At 47.1% G+C, this 18,589-nt stretch overlaps 1 protein-coding gene across 3 annotated transcripts in view; it reads left to right on the top strand.

Moving 5' to 3' along the window:
* The window catches only part of LOC102453307 (mas-related G-protein coupled receptor member H-like), a 31,743-nt gene extending 29,188 nt beyond the window's left edge, over nucleotides 1-2,555 (top strand). For all 3 annotated transcript variants that reach the window (XM_075928571.1, XM_075928572.1, XM_075928573.1), the window contains one exon: nucleotides 444-2,555. In XM_075928571.1, coding sequence (XP_075784686.1) covers nucleotides 482-1,390 — 909 coding nt within the window. In that variant the 5' untranslated portion in view covers nucleotides 444-481 and the 3' untranslated portion in view covers nucleotides 1,391-2,555. The remainder of the gene's footprint in view (nucleotides 1-443) is intronic.
* The last annotated feature ends 16,034 nt before the right edge of the window (nucleotides 2,556-18,589 follow it).

The raw sequence follows: 18,589 nt of genomic DNA, 5'->3' as shown, positions 1-18,589 counted from the left end.
ATATGAAAAGGACAAATCACATTTCAGAACAGAAGGAGGATGCGGGGGGGGGGGGGGGAAGAAGGAAGGAAGGTAAGTGTCTGTGAATTGATGATATTAGAGGTGGGGAGAGTGGGATGTTTGTGAGTTAATGGTATTAGAGGTGATAATTGGGGAAGCTATCTTGGTAATGGGTAAGATAGTTCGAGTGTTTGTTCATTCCTTTTTGGAGAGTGTCAAATTTTAACATGAATGACAGTTCAGAGGATTCTCTTTCAAGTGCAGATGCAAAAGGTCTTTGTAGCAGAATGCAGGTGGTTAAGCCATTGAGAGAGTGTCCTTTCTGGTTAAAATGGCAAGAAACTGGGCATTGCAATGAGTGAAAGACTTAGCTTTGATAGGCTACAACGATCTGTGAAACACAGGAGTCTGCGACACTGATTCACTGTCTACTCTGCCAACAGGAGTGTAGGAGAGACCAGCATCCCACAGCAGAGGTTTCATGATGACTGAGCTGAGGACAACATCCCTGCCCCTCACAGAGTCCAGCCTGGAAAATGGAACCAATTTTGAAACAGACAGTGTGACTACAGCAATCATCAGTGTCGCTCTCGTCATCTGTCTGTTGGGGCTGGTGGGAAATGGGATTGTGCTCTGGTTTCTCAGCTTCCGCATAAAGAGGAACCCCTTCACTGTCTATGTCCTCAACCTGGCTGCTGCGGACTTTGGTTTCCTCTTCTGTTTGGCAATTTTCTTAACAATTTATGTCATGCGTTTATTTCACTTATTCTATTTAATGAAGCACTTGAACTTTCAGCTTTTGATCATGTACAGCACCAGCCTGTACCTCCTGGCAGCCATCAGTGCCGAAAGGTGCGTGTCTGTCCTTTGCCCCATCTGGCACCGATGTCGCCACCCAAAGCACTTGTCTGCCATTCTCTGCACCTTGCTCTGGGCTCTCTCCTGCCTGCTCAATGGACTGGGATTTTTTGTTTGTGCTTCTATGTCCGTTAGACATTACATCACGATGCTCATTCCACTCTCGGTTACAAGTTTCCTGATATTCACCCCCATCATGGTTACCTCCAGTCTGACCCTGTTTATCAAGGTCCGATGTAGCTCCCAGCGATACCACCCAGGGAAGCTTTACATGGTTATCTTGCTGAATGTCCTCTTCTTCCTCATCTTTGCTGTTCCCCTAAGTATTGTCACCTTCCTCCAGAATTTTGTTTATCATTTTAATCTCCTCATTACTACTTTCATGCTGGCCTCTATGAACAGCAGCATCAATCTGTCCTTCCTTGTTGGGAGCTACAGAAATCGACAATTCAAGCGATCTGTCAAAAAGGCACTTCATAGCGTGTTTGAAGAGGAGGCAGATACCAAACAGGAAAGGGTTAGGGCCACTTAAATCCCTATGGCCGTGGTCACCAACCAGTAGATCTCAGGGGCTCTAAGAGTAGCTTTTGAGCCCTCTCTGAACTGCTCACCTGCACAGTACATTTACATTAGATTTCCTCATGTAATGTAGGCGGGGCTTCAAGGAAGGGGCGGGGCAGTAGATCTTCGCCTGTTCTGAGACTTAAAAAGTGATCTTGGGTGTAAAAAGGTTGGAGACCACTGCCCTTTGGCAACCAACCTGGAAGACCCTATTGTGGGCTGCAGGTCTGGCTAGAACAATGGTTCACCGCAGAGGGCTGCTTGTAGCCCAGTCAGCACACAGCTGCAACCCATGTGACAGCCACAGGCCCATAGAAGAACTATATATGTTGTGCAGCTGCATATGTGGCCCACAAAGATTGGCTGAGAACCACTGATCTAGAAGGATCATAAAATTAAAAGAAATTAGAGACAAGAAAGTTCCCCTCATTCCATTCCCTGGTGTTCTGTGTATCTAGAGTCATCATCCTCACTCAGGGCCCAATCCGAGTGCCACTGAAATCAGAGGCAACATTTCCTTTGGATTTAATAGGAGCAGGACTGTACCATTCATTTTCCCTATAATGTAATAAAAACCTCTGACCATGATTTTTTTTGCCTGTTCTATTTCTCCAATATAAAGTAAATTAGCTTGATCTGATGTAAGCAAGGTCTGAACAAACTCAGCCCTGACATGGGGAACTGAGGCAAGGGGCAGTGTCCAAAATACTTCAAGAAGCGTGTTTTACTTGTCTGCTTTCCAGTCACTGAAGCAGCCTTTTCCCAAATCAAAGCCGTGTTTTCCTTTCTTAATAAAGCTTTGCTTTTGTTATACCCAGATTTCTGGGTGACAGGTTTGCGCTGATTCTGTTCTGTTTAGAGGAACCACTAGAGGTTGAACCCTATTCTTTTCTTGCATTATTAAATCTAGATACATATTGACCTAGAGATGAGTGTCTAACCATTTGACATCAGCAGGAACCTCGCAAATGGCAAAATGGGGTTTCAATAACCTCTCATTGTATTAGACTGGTGCCACTGGAGGAATTCTGCAACACTGTGTAATGCAGAACTTGGCAGAAAATAGTGTTATGTAAGCAGAATATCTTCCCTCCCCCTCCCACAGCAAAGGGCTGTAGAGCTGGACCTGGTAGAGATCAGTTCACAGATAGAAGACAAGGCAAGGGGGAGAGGGAGGGAGGGACTGGAGGTTCATAGCAACTGTAGTTCATAACATTCCCTGATGGACAGCTATGGCAGCAGCGTGCAGGAAATTCTGCAAGGCTAGGACTCACCTTCAGAATATTTTTCTCTCTGGAGCTGGGGGGAGGGGGGGGGGGAAGAGAGTCGGTTCTGAGAGTGTCTGGCCCTAGCTGGGCTCTGTGATGGAAGGGGCAGAGAAACATGATTTGCCAGGGATTTCTTTAACTTTCTACTCTTGGGGGAATTTGAGTGTGTCTTTCCATAGTTAGAGAGTAAGGTTGCCAGATGACCAGTTTTGAACCGGACAGTCCAGTATTTGAGCTTTCTGTTCAGGAAACAAATTGAGAAAATATAAATGGCCGGTATTTTCTAAAGAAGATGTAATGTAGATTGTGATGTAATGTCAAGTGTGTCCGGTATTTTTGCTGAAACCATCTGGCAACCCTATGAGAGATACACTTGCTGATGGGTATTTTGAAACAAATTACCAAACTGATTGAAACTGGCTCGATTACATTGTTTTATTTTCCCAAATACAATTTGAAGAACTTTAAAATCTTGTGCACAGAATTAATTTTTTCATGCAGAATCCCAACTTATTCAATGTTTAATTTTTGATATTGAGGGTTTTAAGGGTTAAAGATTAGTCACACAGACAGCCACGAACATATGAGAATCTTGGTAGAAAAGGCCTTACAGATGCTCACAAAGAGAACTGTCCTTTAAAAAGATAATGTCACATCAGGAACTGAAAGTTCAGAATCATAGAACTAGAAGGAACCTTGAGATGTCAAGTCCAGTTCCCCACACTCTCAGAACGAAGCACCATCACTCTAGACAATCCCTGATGGATGGTTTTTAAGAGCAGGTTAGATCAGTGGTCCCCAACCTTTGTGTCCAATAGCACATTCATGTTTTCCGAAGAGTGTGGCAGACGCCAACAATTTTTCAAGGCTTATTTTGTATTTGTACATTAAATACAGAAAAAATAATATTTAATATTACATAATATATGACTCCATAAGATAAAGGTAATTTTACATGTAAAAGGTATTAAATTATTCAGCCATTACTCTCTCTTACAGGTAGATAAAAAAGAGCACATTCACATGGTAAAGTGAAATTAATTTTTACAAAATAAATATCGAACAGTTTTGATCTTATTTATATTTAAAAGGTAAAACATTGTTGAACTGCTGGTCCAAATATATTTATTATTCTTACTTTAACATAGCCAGCCAGTTATGGTTAATTAAAAAATATTCTCTGTATTGTCACTTGTATCTGGATTTCAATAAACAAACAAATATGAAAAAAGTTAAACAACTTAATCATACGCACTCATCAGCACTTAACGGAAAACAGTAAAAAAACATTTATGTGGTTATTCCTAATAAAGTCAGTGTTATTTTTGGCACTGCATTTCTTCAGCCAATTTTTCGTAGTTGGGAAAGTAGGATGATATTCCCGTTCGTAAGCAATCAAGATGAGCATCTGTAAGCCTAGATCTGTACTTCGATTTTATGAAGTTCATTGTTGAAAACAGAACTTTGCATAGATAAGTGGAAATAAAATAAAATCTTATTTTGGATGCTACATTTAAGGCAGGAAACTTTTTTCGGTCAGATTCCAGAAGTTTTCATCTGTTGCACAGGATTTTAGAACAATATCATTTTGAAGGTCCAAAATCTCCAGTTCCACTTCTTCTGTTCTTACTTGAATGAGACTCGCAATTGATGTAGCCATTTCTGTTACCTCTATTTGGGAAGTAAAAGGATTCACAAGAAAGGCAACTACAGGTTCAATGATGGTGAACTGTTGAAATCTCTTTTCAAATTGTTCCAGAAGTGTTTGAATATGGATAACAAATGGTGATGGGTTAAAATCACTGTCACATACCATTTTCTTCATGCTTGGGAAATGTACGAGAGACTTTGCCTTCATATGTGACATCCACAAGATCAGTTTTGCTTTGAATGATTCTACAGAACCTATCATTTGAGCCACATGTTTGTCTTTTTCCTGGAGCTCAAGATTTAAAATGTTCAATTTGCCAGTTATGTCAGCAAGAAAAGCCAAGTCCATTAACCAGCTGGAGTCTTCTAGTTGCTCGAAGTTCTGATTTGTGGACTTCAGAAATTCTTTGATCTCTACAAGTAGGCTTAAAAAACGTGCAAGAACTTTACCTTTGCTCAGCCATCGTACTTCTGCATGCAAGATAAGATCAGATTGTTTATCATCAATATCTTCCAACAGGGCCTTAAAAAGTCAGTGTTGCAAAGGTTCCGCTCGAATCGAGTTAATTATTTTAATAACATTCATGACATGTTGAAAAGAAAGAACTTTGACACACAAAGCTTCTTGGTGGATAATGCAATGATAAGACAAATTTCGGAAAGGATTCATCCTTCTTGCAGAGTGCAATGAATCCATTTGTGCTGCCCATTATTGCTGGTGCCCCATCAGTAGTGATCGCAGACAGCTTGTGTAGTAGCATGCTAATTGATGTTGCGTATAATTTGAATAAATTATAGATGTCATCACCCTTTGTTTGCCCTTTCATAGGCAATACTTTTAGTAACTCTTTTTACGGTGAAGTCACTAAATACCATCCTCACCATAACTGCCAACTGCACTGTATCCGATATATCTGTCTACTCATTGAACTGCAGTGAAAACCAGTCACATATTTCCAAGTCATCCTTTAGCTGAGTTTGCATGTTGCTTGAAATTGCACGTATTCTCCTCGTAACTGTGTTGTCTGATAACTGCAAGTCTTGTATTGCCGACAAAATCTCATGCTTGTTAGAAAATCCTTGAAACAGGCAATCAGCACCAGTCAAAAATGCTTCCTTCGACAATTCACCATCTTGAAAGGGTTTTTTCTTCTTTGCGAGCAGATGAGCAATTTTAAAGGAAGCAATAGTAGCACTTTTGGACTTTACTAATTGTCTAGTGAAAACAGATTGCTGGGCAGATAGAAGAAAATCAATCAACTCAAATCAAACCTCTCAATTCAGATTTAAGTGGATGGCTAATGTCAAAAGAGCCATGATTATTTTGGAAATGGCGCTCAACATTATGTTTTTTGGCGCTGCAACAGTACCACCGCACAATAAGCAAACACATTTTCCTTTGTCAATAAAACAATAGGATTCTTCCCACTCCGCGTTGAAATAATATGTACATTGTCTTATCTGAGCCACTTATTTTGGGCAAAATGTTATAAAAATAATAAATCGCAAAGCACGATAAAACAGCCGTATCAGTCAGGGGCAGATGAAAGTTTTGCAGGGCCAGGGTAGTACAATTTCGCGGGCTCCCCTTTGGAGAAAAATTAGAAAAAAGGCGTCAAATGTGAAATTGAAGGCTATTTTCATATTAAATGTGAATTGGGTAAATTTGATAGAAGTTGGATGATTTTTATTTTAATTATACTGTAATTCTTTTAAACAAAATTTTGCATTAATAAAAGGGGGGGATGTCCAAATGTTGAGCAAAAAAAGCACCCTCTCTCCCCCACCCCCCAAAAAAAAATCATGGCACCTTTAAATCTCACACGCCCTTCCACATGGCAGGATAAGAATGTCCCAAGTGGCTTTCCAGATGAGAAACTGAAAATACCAGGTATTTTACTGGTGGGGAGGGGGTCAGGCCAGGGGCTTGGATTGCGCTTCAGGGCAGGGGATTGGGGTGCAGGGTCTGGGAGGAGAGTTCTGTGGGTAAGGTGTCAGAGTGGGAGTAGCTGGGGGGCCGGACACTTCCCAGCAAGGTGCACAGCTCTTCCGTTTCTCCCACAGGAGCTGCCTGGCCATGTGCTTGGGGATTGGCAGGTTCCTGCAGCTGCCACTGTCCAGGTCCAGCCAATGGGCTTGTGCGGGGGACAGAAGCAGCCATGAGGGACCCTCCCCTGCCGGCTCGCAGCTCCTGTACCACAAAGGGCCCCGCCACGGCTGTTTTGCGGGGAAACGGAGGGAGGCTATTGCTGCCTCGCGGCCGGACCCGACCAGCACGGGGTTTGCTCCAGCTGCTGAAGCACCTGCACAGGCTGCCTGCTGCGGTGGGGGTGGGGCTCGAGCTTCCAAAGCGCCACGTCGGGCTCCCTCGCGAGCCCCGGGCTGCCGACCCTGCTCTAAACAGGGGTGAATGTACGTAGTGGCGCACACAAGTGCCACTGCGGGTGCTATGGTGCCCGCGGGCACCATGTTGGGGACCACAGGGTTAGACAGTCTCCAATGATGGAGATTCCCACAACCCCCCTAGACAATTTATTCCAGTGTTTAACCCTGGCAATTAGGAAAAAATTCCTAATATCCAACGTAAGTCTCCCTTGCTGCAATTTAAGTCCATTGCTTCTTGTCCCTTCAGAGGTTGAGAATAATAATTTTTCTTCCTCCTCCTTGTGACAGTCTTTGAGATACCTGAAAGCTGTTATGTCCCCGCTCACTCTTATCCCCAGACTAAGCAAACCCAATTCTTTCAATCTTCTCTCATAGGTCACATTTTCTTGAGCTTTCATTTTTATTGTTGTTCTCTGGACTTTCTCCAATTTGTCCACATTTTTCCTGTAACATGGCACCCCAAACTGGACACAATATTCTAAATGAGGCCTAATCAACACAGAGTAGAGTGAAAGAATTCTCATGTCTTGCTTACAACACTCCCGTGACTACACTCCAGAATGGTGCTTCCTTTCTTTGTAAAAGTGTCACGCTGCTGACTCATTTAGCTTGATTATGATCCCTAGATCTCTTTTCTCAGTACTCCTTCCTAGGCAATCATTTCCCGTTTTGTATGGGTGCATCCGATTGTCCGTGAGCAAGGAAGGAACAATAAGTAGAACAAGGGTTATGCATTCACCTGCCTTAAATGCAGCTACACAAAAGTGGTCAGACTAAGTGCTGACAGAGAAGCACTGTCTCAAACTTTAAGAAAGCACTTTGATTACAGGAGAAGCAAGAAATAGCTTGGATGGAGAAGGAAGCTGAAGAGAGACTAACAGATGTATGGAGCAGCTGGATCCTGATGAAAAAGTTCACTGCAGGTAAATAGAAGAGCTAGAAGCCGAAAAAGCAGCTCACTTGAGACAAAGAAACTGACAGTTCAGCTCCAAGTGATTGAGGAGCCCAAAAAAAAATCTCAATAGCAAAAATTGAGACTGTCCCATTGATAAAGATACTGAAATATTTACCCAGCATTGCTCGGGTCCTTAACTCAATTTTTGGAAAATAAACTGAAAATGTACATGCTTCATTTAAGTCACTGCTCAGGACTGGAGGGGGGGGGGTTAGTATGCAGACTGCCCCACGGAGAGAGGACAACCCTAGCTCCCTTCAGCGTAGCAGCTTGAGGCCTGGGGAGAAGCACCTCTCCATGGCTGCTGCAGCTCCAGTGGGCACAGCTGGAGGAGGGGTGCATGTCCCCAGCTGGGACAAGTCCAGGTTCATCTGCCCCCTGCACACCCCCAGCCAGAGTGAGGAATGCAGCAAACTGTGCTCTTTGTCCTCGCTCCCTGACCATGAGGAACAGCCAGCAATGTTCTCATATAAACTGGAGAAAAAGGGAGCTGAGTAGTGGAAAGCTCCAGGCTGGGGCAGATCCACATAGCGAGGCAATCCCAGCCAGTCCCTTTCACCTGCCAGGTGATGGTCTCTTTTCTATCTGGTTTTCTAAGAAGCCCTCCTATTCCAGGTACATCCCATTGTCCTGGCACAATGAAATCGTGACCTTGTTTTAAGTTATAAGAGGCCACATCTGGAGTAGTGTGTCCAGTTCTGGGCCCCCCCCACTACGAAAATGATGTCCAGCAGAGGGCAACCAAAATGATTGGGGGGCTGGAGCATATGACCTATGAGGAGAGGCTGAGGGAGTTGGGTTTGTTTAGTCTGCAGAAGTGAAGAGTAAGGATAGCAGCCTTCAACTTCCTGAAGGGAGGTTCCAAAGAGGATGGAGAAAGGCTGTTCTCAGTCGTGACAGATGGCAGAACAAGGAGCAATGGTCTCAAGTTGTGGTGGGAGGGGTCCAGGTTGGATATTACGAAAAACTATTTCACTAGGAGAGTAGTGAAGCACTGGAACGGGTTACCTAGGGAAGTAGTGGAGTCTCCATTTCTAGGGGGCTGTGTCTAGACTGGCCCCTTCTTCGGAAGAGGCATGCTAATTTCTATCTTTGGAATAGGGAAATCCGCGGGGGATTTAAATATCCCCCGCGGGATTTAAATAAACATGGCCGCTGCTTTTTTTCCGGCTTGGGGAAAAGCCGGAAAAGAGCATCCAGACTGGTGCGATCCTCTGGAATAAAGCCCTTTTCCGGAGGATCTCTTATTCCTACTTCAGGGCTTTATTCCAGAGGATCGCGCCAGTCTGGACGCTCTTTTCCGGCTTTTCCCCAAGCCGGAAAAAAGCAGCAGCCATGTTTATTTAAATCCCGCGGGGGATATTTAAATCCCCCGCGGATTTCCCTATTCCGAAGTTAGAAATTAGCATGCCTCTTCCAAAGAAGGGGCCAGTCTAGACGTAGCCGAGATGTTTAAGTCTCGGCTTGACAAAGCCCTGTTCAGGTTGATTTAGTTGGGATTGGTCTTGCCTAGAGCAGGGGGCTGGACTTGATGACCTCCTGAGGTCTCTTCGGCTGCAGCTAGACTGGCATGATTTTCCGGAAATGCTTTTAACGGAAAAGTTTTCCCGTTAAAAGCATTTTTGGACAAGAGTGTCTAGATTGGCATGGATGCTTTTCCGCAAAAGCACTTTTTGCAGAAAAGCGTCCGTGCCAATCTAGATGCGCTTTTCCGCAAAAAAGCCCTGATCGCCATTTTCGCAATCGGGGCTTTTTTGCAGAAAAAAATCTGAGCTGTCTACACTGGCCCTTTCACGCAAAAGCTTTGCGCAAAAGGACTTTTGCCTGAACGGGAGCAGCATAGTATTTCCGCAAGAAGCACTGATTTCTTACAGTAGGAAGTCAGTGCTTTTGCGGAAATTCAAGCGGCCAGTGTCGACAGCTGGCAAGTTTTTCTGGAAAAGCGGCTGATTTTCCGGGAAAAACTGGCCAGTCTAGACACAGCCTTCCAGTTCTATGATGAAGCTGCATACCAAATTTGGTGGGCCTTGCTTCATAATTAGTAAGAGCTTTCTCAAACAGACAGAGGGACACTTACAAACTCACAAATATATAGCAGATTGCAGAGGTGGAAGAATTTCTGTCTACCATTAAATGACTGAGGGACGTTTACCATATTCCAGATGTGCAGTGAATTCCTGCCCTACTAACCAAATAGGTTGGAAAAGCTAGTGAGATATTCAACGAGATGGGGGTGGGCAAGGCTTTGAATTAAGTATATAATGCACTAAAGCAATTTAATGTTTACCCTGCAACTTTTGGTTTAATGTTTAGAAGTTTTAAGATGTCTAATCATGTTTTGCCTGTAGAGTGTGTTCATAAATGATTGGGTTTTGTTGGAAAGTGGGTTTTGGAAGGAAAACGTGATGGATTTGACAAACTGTTACACTGGAGCAGTTATTAAAATTAGTGCCAGATGAAATCAGGGCTACAATATTCAATAAAAAAATCTGATTCGGTTTTACAAACTGCAGAAACTGCTGAAGAGAATGTATGTAATAAAACTCAAGATTAAACCCCAGTTTAAAGGGAGCAAAAGGTTTAAAAATAAACCTACCCTCAACTTTGGTAAGAAAGCTCACTGGAGCTTAGAACATAAATACTCTTAGGCTAAGGTGAGTGGTCTGTCACATGTGCAATACAATTAGTTACAGCCAGGCTGCTCAAATCTGAAAAATAACCCATAAGCTGCACCCACCATAAACCCATATCAATTTTAATGCAGTTACTTTAAGCATGGAGGGAGATCAAATAAATCCCAAGGCAGCCACCTTGTGTGCAAATGCTGCTACTGTAATCTTGGAGGTGAATTCATCTCATGAGAAGTAAGGGGAAGTAGAAATAACGAATTCAAAGAGATGCAAAAGTCAATGCAAACACCATTTCACATGGCTTGACAACTTCTGACATCACCCTAATTAAAGCAAGTCTCGTCAGCAAGGATGGCTAGTTGCCAGATAAGAGTGTGAATATTGTTGTGCTCTCGCATTTTTTGAATGTGCCTATGGCTAAAATCCAGAGAGACTTCAACCAGGAAAGCTCTATGCTGCTGCCCCGCTGTGTCATCTTCTTCCTCGCCTTTGCTGTTCCCCAGAGATCCTGGAGCTTCCTGTGGTATTTTAAAAATGAGTAGCCTTACAGTAGAGACTAACAAAAATAGCCGGATATAGTATTATGAGCTTTTGAGGGCAAAACCCACTTCTTTAGTGGATCAGAGTGGAGAGTTACTGCAAAATTTCCTTTGCATTCAGTAGAAACAGGATTGAGCCAATACTGTTTCATTGCCATTTGATGTAAAGAGAGACCCTAGCAACTACTTTGGATTAGGATTTTAAGTGTGCCCAATTTAGGGCAAATCATCAACATCTGCTAATATATGCGTGGGCCTCCCTTCTATAAAGGCCGTTTGCAAATGATGCCTTGCTGCCTTTTCGCTCTCCTTGGAAAGTCCTTCAAACTCTCTTCCACTCAAGCTCACCTGAAGTGGGTTTTTCCCCACCAAAAAAAAAGTATCATGAGCTTTTGTTGGTCTCGAAAGTGCCACAGGACTATTTGTTGTTTTTAAAGTTGCAAACTATCATGGCTACCCCTCTGAATCTCCTTGAAAATGTAAGGAGTGAAACATCTCTGAATCCAGAAAATGGACAAGAGAAAACATATCCGAGCCAGATGTAACAAACATGTTTCAGCACCAAGATATGCACATTGCCACCAGCAGGGTAGACAAAAGCACTTAAGTTACACCCCTAATGCCCATGGACTTGCCCTACCTGTACATGGACTGCTGTAAATTTGCATAGGAAATGTGTATTTAGTCCAGTGGTCCCCACCATGGTGCCCATGAGCACCATGGCGCCCACCGGGGCATTTATGTGCGCCCACCGAAAGATCTGGGCTGGCCCCGCCCCCGGTGCGCAGCACATACATGGCACCGGCCCTGGGCTCAGGGCGCGTGGGCGGCCCCTATCCCCAGCGTGCAGCACATAGAATAATAGGACTGGAAGGGACCTCGAGAGGTCATCGAGTCCAGCCCCCCGCCCTCAAGTCAGGACCAAGCTCCGTCTACACCATCCCTGACAGATGTCTATCTAACCTGTTCTTAAATATCTCCAGAGAGGGAGATTCCACCACCTCCCTTGGCAATTTATTCCAATATTTGACCACCTTGACAGTTAGGAACTTTTTCCTAATGTCCAATCTAAACCTCCCTTGCTGCCCATTACTTTAAGCCCATTACTCCTTGTCCTGTCCTCAGAAACCAAGAGGAACAAATTTTCTCCTTCCTCCTTGTGACACCCTTTTAGATATTTGAAAACCGCTATCATGTCCCCCCTTAATCTTTTTTCCAAACTAAACAAGCCCAGTTCATGAAGCCTGGCTTCATAGGTCATGTTCTCTAACCCTTTAATCATTCTTGTCGCTCTTATCTGTACCCTTTCCAATTTCTCCACATCTTTCTTGAAATGTGACTCCCAGAACTGGACACAGTACTCCAGCTGAGGCCTAACTAGTGCAGAGTAGAGCAGCAGAATGACTTCACGAGTTTTGCTTACAACACACCTATTGATACAACCTAGAATCATATTTGCTTTTTTTGCAACAGCATCACACTGTTGACTCATACTTGTGGTCCACTATGACCCCTAGATCTCTTTCCGCCATGCTCCTTCCTAGACAGTCGCTTCCCATCTTGTATGTATGGAACTGATTGTTCCTTCCTAAGTGGAGCACTTTGCATTTCTCTTTATTAAACCTCATCCTGTTTAGCTCTGACCATTTCTCTAACTTGCTAAGGTCATTTTGAATTATGTCCCTATCCTCCCCCGGATGCATGGCCCCACCCCCGGAAGCGCAGCACGTGAGCAGCCCTGCCCCCAGATGCCCGGCACATGAGCGGCCCCACCCCTGGGCGCCCAGCAGCCACAAAAGGTCAGGGACCACTGACTTAGTCATTAACAGAGAAAAGGAAGAGGAAACCCCATGTCATAGCAGGTTACCTTACATACACACAGAAAATAAACATCAAAATACAGCTACAAGAAGGTAGCAATGGAACACTTCTTTATTTCTTGCACTCCAGAACCCTAACACACAAGAAAAAAAAAGCAGGCTGCTCTGTAAGGCAGAGAGGCGCAGTTCAACCCACTTTGCTTTAGGCCAAGGATGGGGAATATCTGGCCCAAGGGCCAGATAGGGCCCCCCAGCTTGCCTGAATCCAGCCACTCAGGGCCCCCTCCCAGCACTGGGGAGCCTGTACTGGCACTTCAGCCCCCCTGCTGCCCTACCACAGGATTAGAGCACTCAAAATCTACTAGGCCTGGCCTCCCCAAAACTCGTGTGAGGGGAACGTGGAGAGTGTCTCCACGTAAGTCAGGGGCCATGTCAGTGAGGAGCAGGTTTTGGTTTTTGCTTTTCACTTGTGTGGGGGGACCCCCAACTGATTTTTCTGTGAGTGGCCCCCAACCCAAAAATGGTTCCCACCTCTGCTTCAGGTTCTCTCTCTGCAGGCTGCCAGAGGAAAGCCAGACCACACAGTATTCTTCAGAGCCCCGCCCCCGAAATTAGGGATAGGAACCCTCTCTTAAAGGTTCAACTTTAAAATGATCTGCTCTGGCACTCGGAAGAACCTCTCTGCGTACAGCAGCTCACATGGCCCTTATGCGCCTTGGAGGCTCTCCCTGGTCTCTATCGAACAGCAACTCCCAGATGTTCCTCGACAGATGAAAACCCAAGAGGAGTCAACTGAGGCAGTGGTTAACCTGGCAGTGCTGCCACAGCTAGTTAGTCACATGTCCTTCCTGGGGGAGGGGGGGGGGGGGACTAAGTAACTCCCAATTTGGCATGGACTTAAAAAGTCAGTCTGTCACACCTCCCCATTATCCTGTCACTGGCTGTGTTAGCCCCCTGAAGCTCATCTAGGCATTAGCTCATGAGCAGTCTAATGCAGGGGGAGGAGGGGAGACAATGAATTTTGCTATGTGGTCAGGGGCCAGCTGCACCTCCGGTAGGGGCAGAGTTGTGGACTAGCCTCCCCCCAAGTTGTCTAGGGCTAGAAGCTTTTAATTAAAGCCACAGGAAAGGGCTTGCAACTAGGGTTGCCAGATGGTTTCAACAAAAATACCAAACACACTTGACATTACATCACAATCTACATGACATCTTAGTTAGAAGATACTGGACATTTCTATTTTCTCAATTTGTTTCCCGAACAGAAAGCTCAAATACTGGACTGTCTGGTTCAAAACGAGACACCTGGCAACCCTACTTGCAACGCCCAGACCCACCACTGCAGCTGCCCGGGATTAATGCTGCTATATAAAAGGTTCGCTGCTCCAGATGGGGTACCGAAACAACCAGGAGCCATGAACCATGTAGATAGGATCCTGCTGCCTGAGCCACCACCTGGATATTCAGCAGCACAGGCAGCAGGAAGTGGTCAGATGCCCCATACCTCACCTTGTACACACCTGTGATCACTTTCTTGCTCTCTCTGAAGAGACTGACATCACCCCACTTCTCCCCTTTGCATGTGGGACTTTGACACAGATCAAACTGTCCCCGGCAGTCACTTGCGCCACTGCCCAACTGTGGCACTTCCCCAGTGGCTGCTCCCAGTGCCAGGCCACAGACTGTACAGCAGAGTGGCCAAGGGCTACGCCATCCCAGATCTTTCTGCTCTTTCCCTGCTTCGCATCTATAGGCCACTTCTCCATCTGGGTGCACTCTGTCTTCAGAGCCAGGATCCTGGGCTTCTAGTCTCTTTCCCCTCCCCACCACCACCACCACCACCCCAGCTTCCTCCTTTCCCCCTCAGAGCATGACAGCAGGCTCTGACACGCTACTTCCTTCCTTTACAGCAGCCCAGCCTGCCCGTGTGATTATTTGCAGGGTCTAGTTCGAATGGGACACTGCAGCCCACAAACCAGGCCCAGGACTCCAGTTCTACCCAGGCGGGGCTGTGGCGGTTGCTCCCCCAGTGGCACAAAGATCCCAAGCTGGCAACGCGGGGGGTGGAGGCACTAGGCCACCTGCGGCCCCCTCACCACCACCAGTGCCCACTGCAGCCTTCTCTTCTCATGGCCCGGGGACCCCACCAGGCAAGGGAGGCCCCTCCCGCCACGCACAGCCCGCAGGTTCAGGACACACCTCACGTAGGAAGCACAGCGTGGGAAAGTGAAGCTAATAATAAAGTCAGGGCCACATGCAGTAAACCGACTACACATGCCTCAGACCAGCCCTGGCCTGCCCCTTGCCTCAAGTGACTTGCTTCACAGGCCTGGCTCTCCTCCACAGGGTTAACTGGCCCTTCCTCTCTCCTCCAGCCTGGTGTGAGTAGGCACCCCCTCACGCTACCACACACTAAGCCTGTGCTCACTGGCACCTGGGAGCCATGTGTGGCAGCTTGGCAGGGGGCAGAGTCCCGTCCCTGAGGACAAACACCACATGGTTTGCTGCTCTGAGCAGCTCCTGCCACTCGGCACCAGGAAATGAGACTGTAAGCTAGTGTCTTGCAGTCTCCCCCCACTCCAGAGCACAGAAGTGAGGGGTGTCAGAGCAGGCACGCCCCACCTCGCCCCCCCCCCCAAGGGCAAGTCACAAGGCCTCCCAGGGCTCCCAAAGAGCATACCACACAGCGTGCATCCATCAGGGCCCGCTCCCCCATGAGGCAGTCTGGCCTAGTGGCCACCATCAATAAGACACCCCCTTCTCTGAGGGCAACGAGTCCCAACAGTCAGAGTCAAGATCAACTCCCCTTCACACAAGGCAGCCTGGCCAACAGCCCAAGGCAGTAATCACAGTCATAGCATCACCCTGGGAGGTTAATAGGGGTGGGGTAGGGGGACCCAGGCCCTCCCTCTCCACCAGGTCCCAGCTCAGGGCCCTGTTGGTGGCCACCACTATCTCAGTGGGGAATCCACCCAAAACATGTCAAGGTGTCAGGGTCTAACTCCCTGCTCCAGTCTCCTTCCTACCAGTCTCATAGCAGCTGACTCCATCGCCACTTTCCTCCAGACTGGGAGCTTCTCCAGCCATCCCCTGCTGACCGACCTCCACAGTTCAGTCCATCTGCAGCCCTTCCTCCAGCAGCACCTCCTTCTTCCACAGCAGTCAGCCCTGACTGAGCTGCTCCACAGGCCTTTATACCAGTCCTCCAGCTGGGGGCATGCCCAGTAGGGTTGTGAGGCAGGGTCTCCCTCAGTCTGATAACCTTGATTAACTCTTGCAGGCGGGGCTAGTACACCCCATTCCAGGGGGCTTGGGCCAGGCTCCTCATTCCCAAGAGTTTGAGCCAGGAGCTGTCAGGGTCCCCAGCTTCCTCTGTGATTTGCTCATTCCCTGGCAGAGAACAGACACTCTCCTCAGTTTGGTGGGAAGTATTAAACCCCCAACATCCAAGAGGAGTCTGAGCACGGAGAAGCCTTCCTCTGGCCCCTGAGATACAGGGCTAACAGCAGTCTGAAATGACCACACAGCATTGGCAAGAGGGTGTGGGCCTGCTGCCTTTGCCTATCCTGGCTGTGTCCTCAGGCCTTACTTCAGGGCCTACAGCCTGGGAGCTTGCCTGGCCAGAGCTCCCCCAGCTATGCCTACCTTTCCCCAGCCCCACTGTAAGTCAGACAGCCTCTCACCTCCCTACTAGCTAAGTCACTCCCACTCCACAGCAAGAGTGTGTGTATCTATACCTTGCCAGGAGCATTTATTTATACTACCCTCAGCTGGGCCCTAATTGGCTAATTCCCACCACAGCTGCTGGCTCCACAGCTCCATGTTCCAGCCCTCGCCCAGGGCTGGGTTTTAACCCTTTAAGAGCCCGTGTGGGGCAGACACCCTGTCACAGGCAGCTTCATACACTGGCACCCCTCTTGACGAGCTCATTGGGTGCTTGCCTGGTGCTGCGTGCTGGTTTCCAGACAAGCATGAGCCAGTAACACTGGAGAGATGGGAAAGGACATGACAAGACATGGCCAGAGGGTGGCAGCACATCATCAGGAACCACCAGCTCCACAGATGCAAACAGCTGGGAGGCTCTAGCTCAGAGCATTTGTCTCTTCTCCAGCAGCAACTGTATGGGATTGTCTACACAAGGCACTTACCGCCCTTGCTATGCCAAAGATACAAAAAAAAACAGCCGCACTGGCTCAGACCAAAGGTCCATGTAGACCAGTGCCCTGTCTTCCGACAATGGCCAATGCCAGGGGCCAATGCCAGGGGCCCCGAGTGATCCCTCCCTATTCCCAGCTTCTAACTTCCCATGTGGCTTTTTCTCGGTTTGGCTCATGGCCCTTTGAAGGGATATTTTAAAATCTAGACCCTTTTGCTGCTCCGGGGGAGGTGCTTTCTGTGACACATTGATACCAGCGAAAACCCCAGTGTAAAAATATCCTGCGCTTGGAATTTTTCTCCCTTGCTCTGAGGCCTGGTCTATAGTACATAGGGTTTGCCAATAATGATACATGGGGAAACCCTTCAGGTGCAGATGCAGCACAGTGGCCAAACAAGGCTTTTGCATTCAGGGAGCTGGTTGGAGCAATTCGGTCAAAAGCCCTGTTTTGCCAATAGACGCTGGATCTCTACTACAGGGTTAGCCAGTGTGGTTAAACCTGTATAACTATAGTGTCACTGCCTTTCTAGTGTAGATTAGGCTTCAGGGAAAGAGGAAAAAAATACAGAGCCTAGGGAATTGGGATACCAGGAGCTGTGCAGCAGGACTGAGGGACACTGTCAGATGGCAGCCCAGGGCTGGGATAGCAGGAGCTATGGGGCAGGACTGAGAGGCACTGGCAGGGGGAAATGCTTTTAACGGAAAAGTTTTCTGTTAAAAGCATTTTCGGAAAAGCGCATCTAGATTGGCATCTAGAAAAGCACTTTTTGCAGAAAAGCGTCCGTGGCCAATCTAGACGTGCTTTTCCACAAAAAAGCCCTGATCGCCATTTTCACAATCGGGGCTTTTTTGCGGAAAACAAATCTCTGCTGTCTACACTGGCCCTTTTGCGCAAAAGTTTTTCGGAAAAAGACTTTTGTCTGAATGGGAGCAGCATAGTATTTCCAGAAAAGCACTGACAATCTTACATGAGATCGTCAGTGCTTGTGCGGAAATTCAAGCAGCCAGTGTAGACAGCTGGCAAGTTTTTCCGGAAAAGCGTTTGCTTTTCCGGAAAAAGTAGCCAGTCTTGACACAGCCTAGTAGTTACCCAGAGAAATAAGTCAGGGTCCTCAGGGGCTCTCTTGCCTGGCTACTGGCTGGAGTCCTGCTGCCAGTACAGCCATGATAGTGGGGGGCAGAGGGAGTGCACCTCAGGCCCATGGCACCTTCCATCAACCCCTCAGCTCTTTCGGGTGGCCAGTTTTGGTTGGATGAGTTCCTGGAGATGTCATCACGTGACTTTATCTTTAATGATCCATCTTTCATGCCTGGAGACTCTAGCAGTCCTAGAGGGGTAGCAGCCCTAGCTGTGATGTGACCCCAAGAAAGGGGGTAAGACTGCCTGGCAGGGACTCCAGGGTCTAGAGCCACAGCGGGCCCACGCCAGTCACTGTGACAGGGAGCCAGGCAGGGCCCAGCCCCAGAGACAGACTAGGTCATGGAGGACCCTGGGGGCATTTGAAGTCTGGGTGACATTTATCACCAAGACTCCGTGGGACCAGCCCTCCTATCAAACCAGCGCCAGTGCTGATAAGCCAGGCTGGAAGCTCTGACTCAGGTGCCCTCCCTGCACCCTGGACTTTGGATACTCCTGCTGCTCCCTAGTGACTGCAAGGAAGTCATGAGATAACGGAGCACATGCAGGTGTGACAGTCCTCTAGCCTGGGGTGGGATCAAACCCGCAACCTCTGGATCTAAAAAAAAAAAAAAGAAGCTGGCATCTCTGCT

Source organism: Pelodiscus sinensis, chromosome 4 (assembly GCF_049634645.1).
Source record: "Pelodiscus sinensis isolate JC-2024 chromosome 4, ASM4963464v1, whole genome shotgun sequence".
NCBI lineage: Eukaryota > Metazoa > Chordata > Testudines > Trionychidae > Pelodiscus > Pelodiscus sinensis.
The sequence above is the reverse complement of the archived record's forward strand: the minus strand, read 5'-3'. Positions and strand labels throughout refer to the sequence as shown.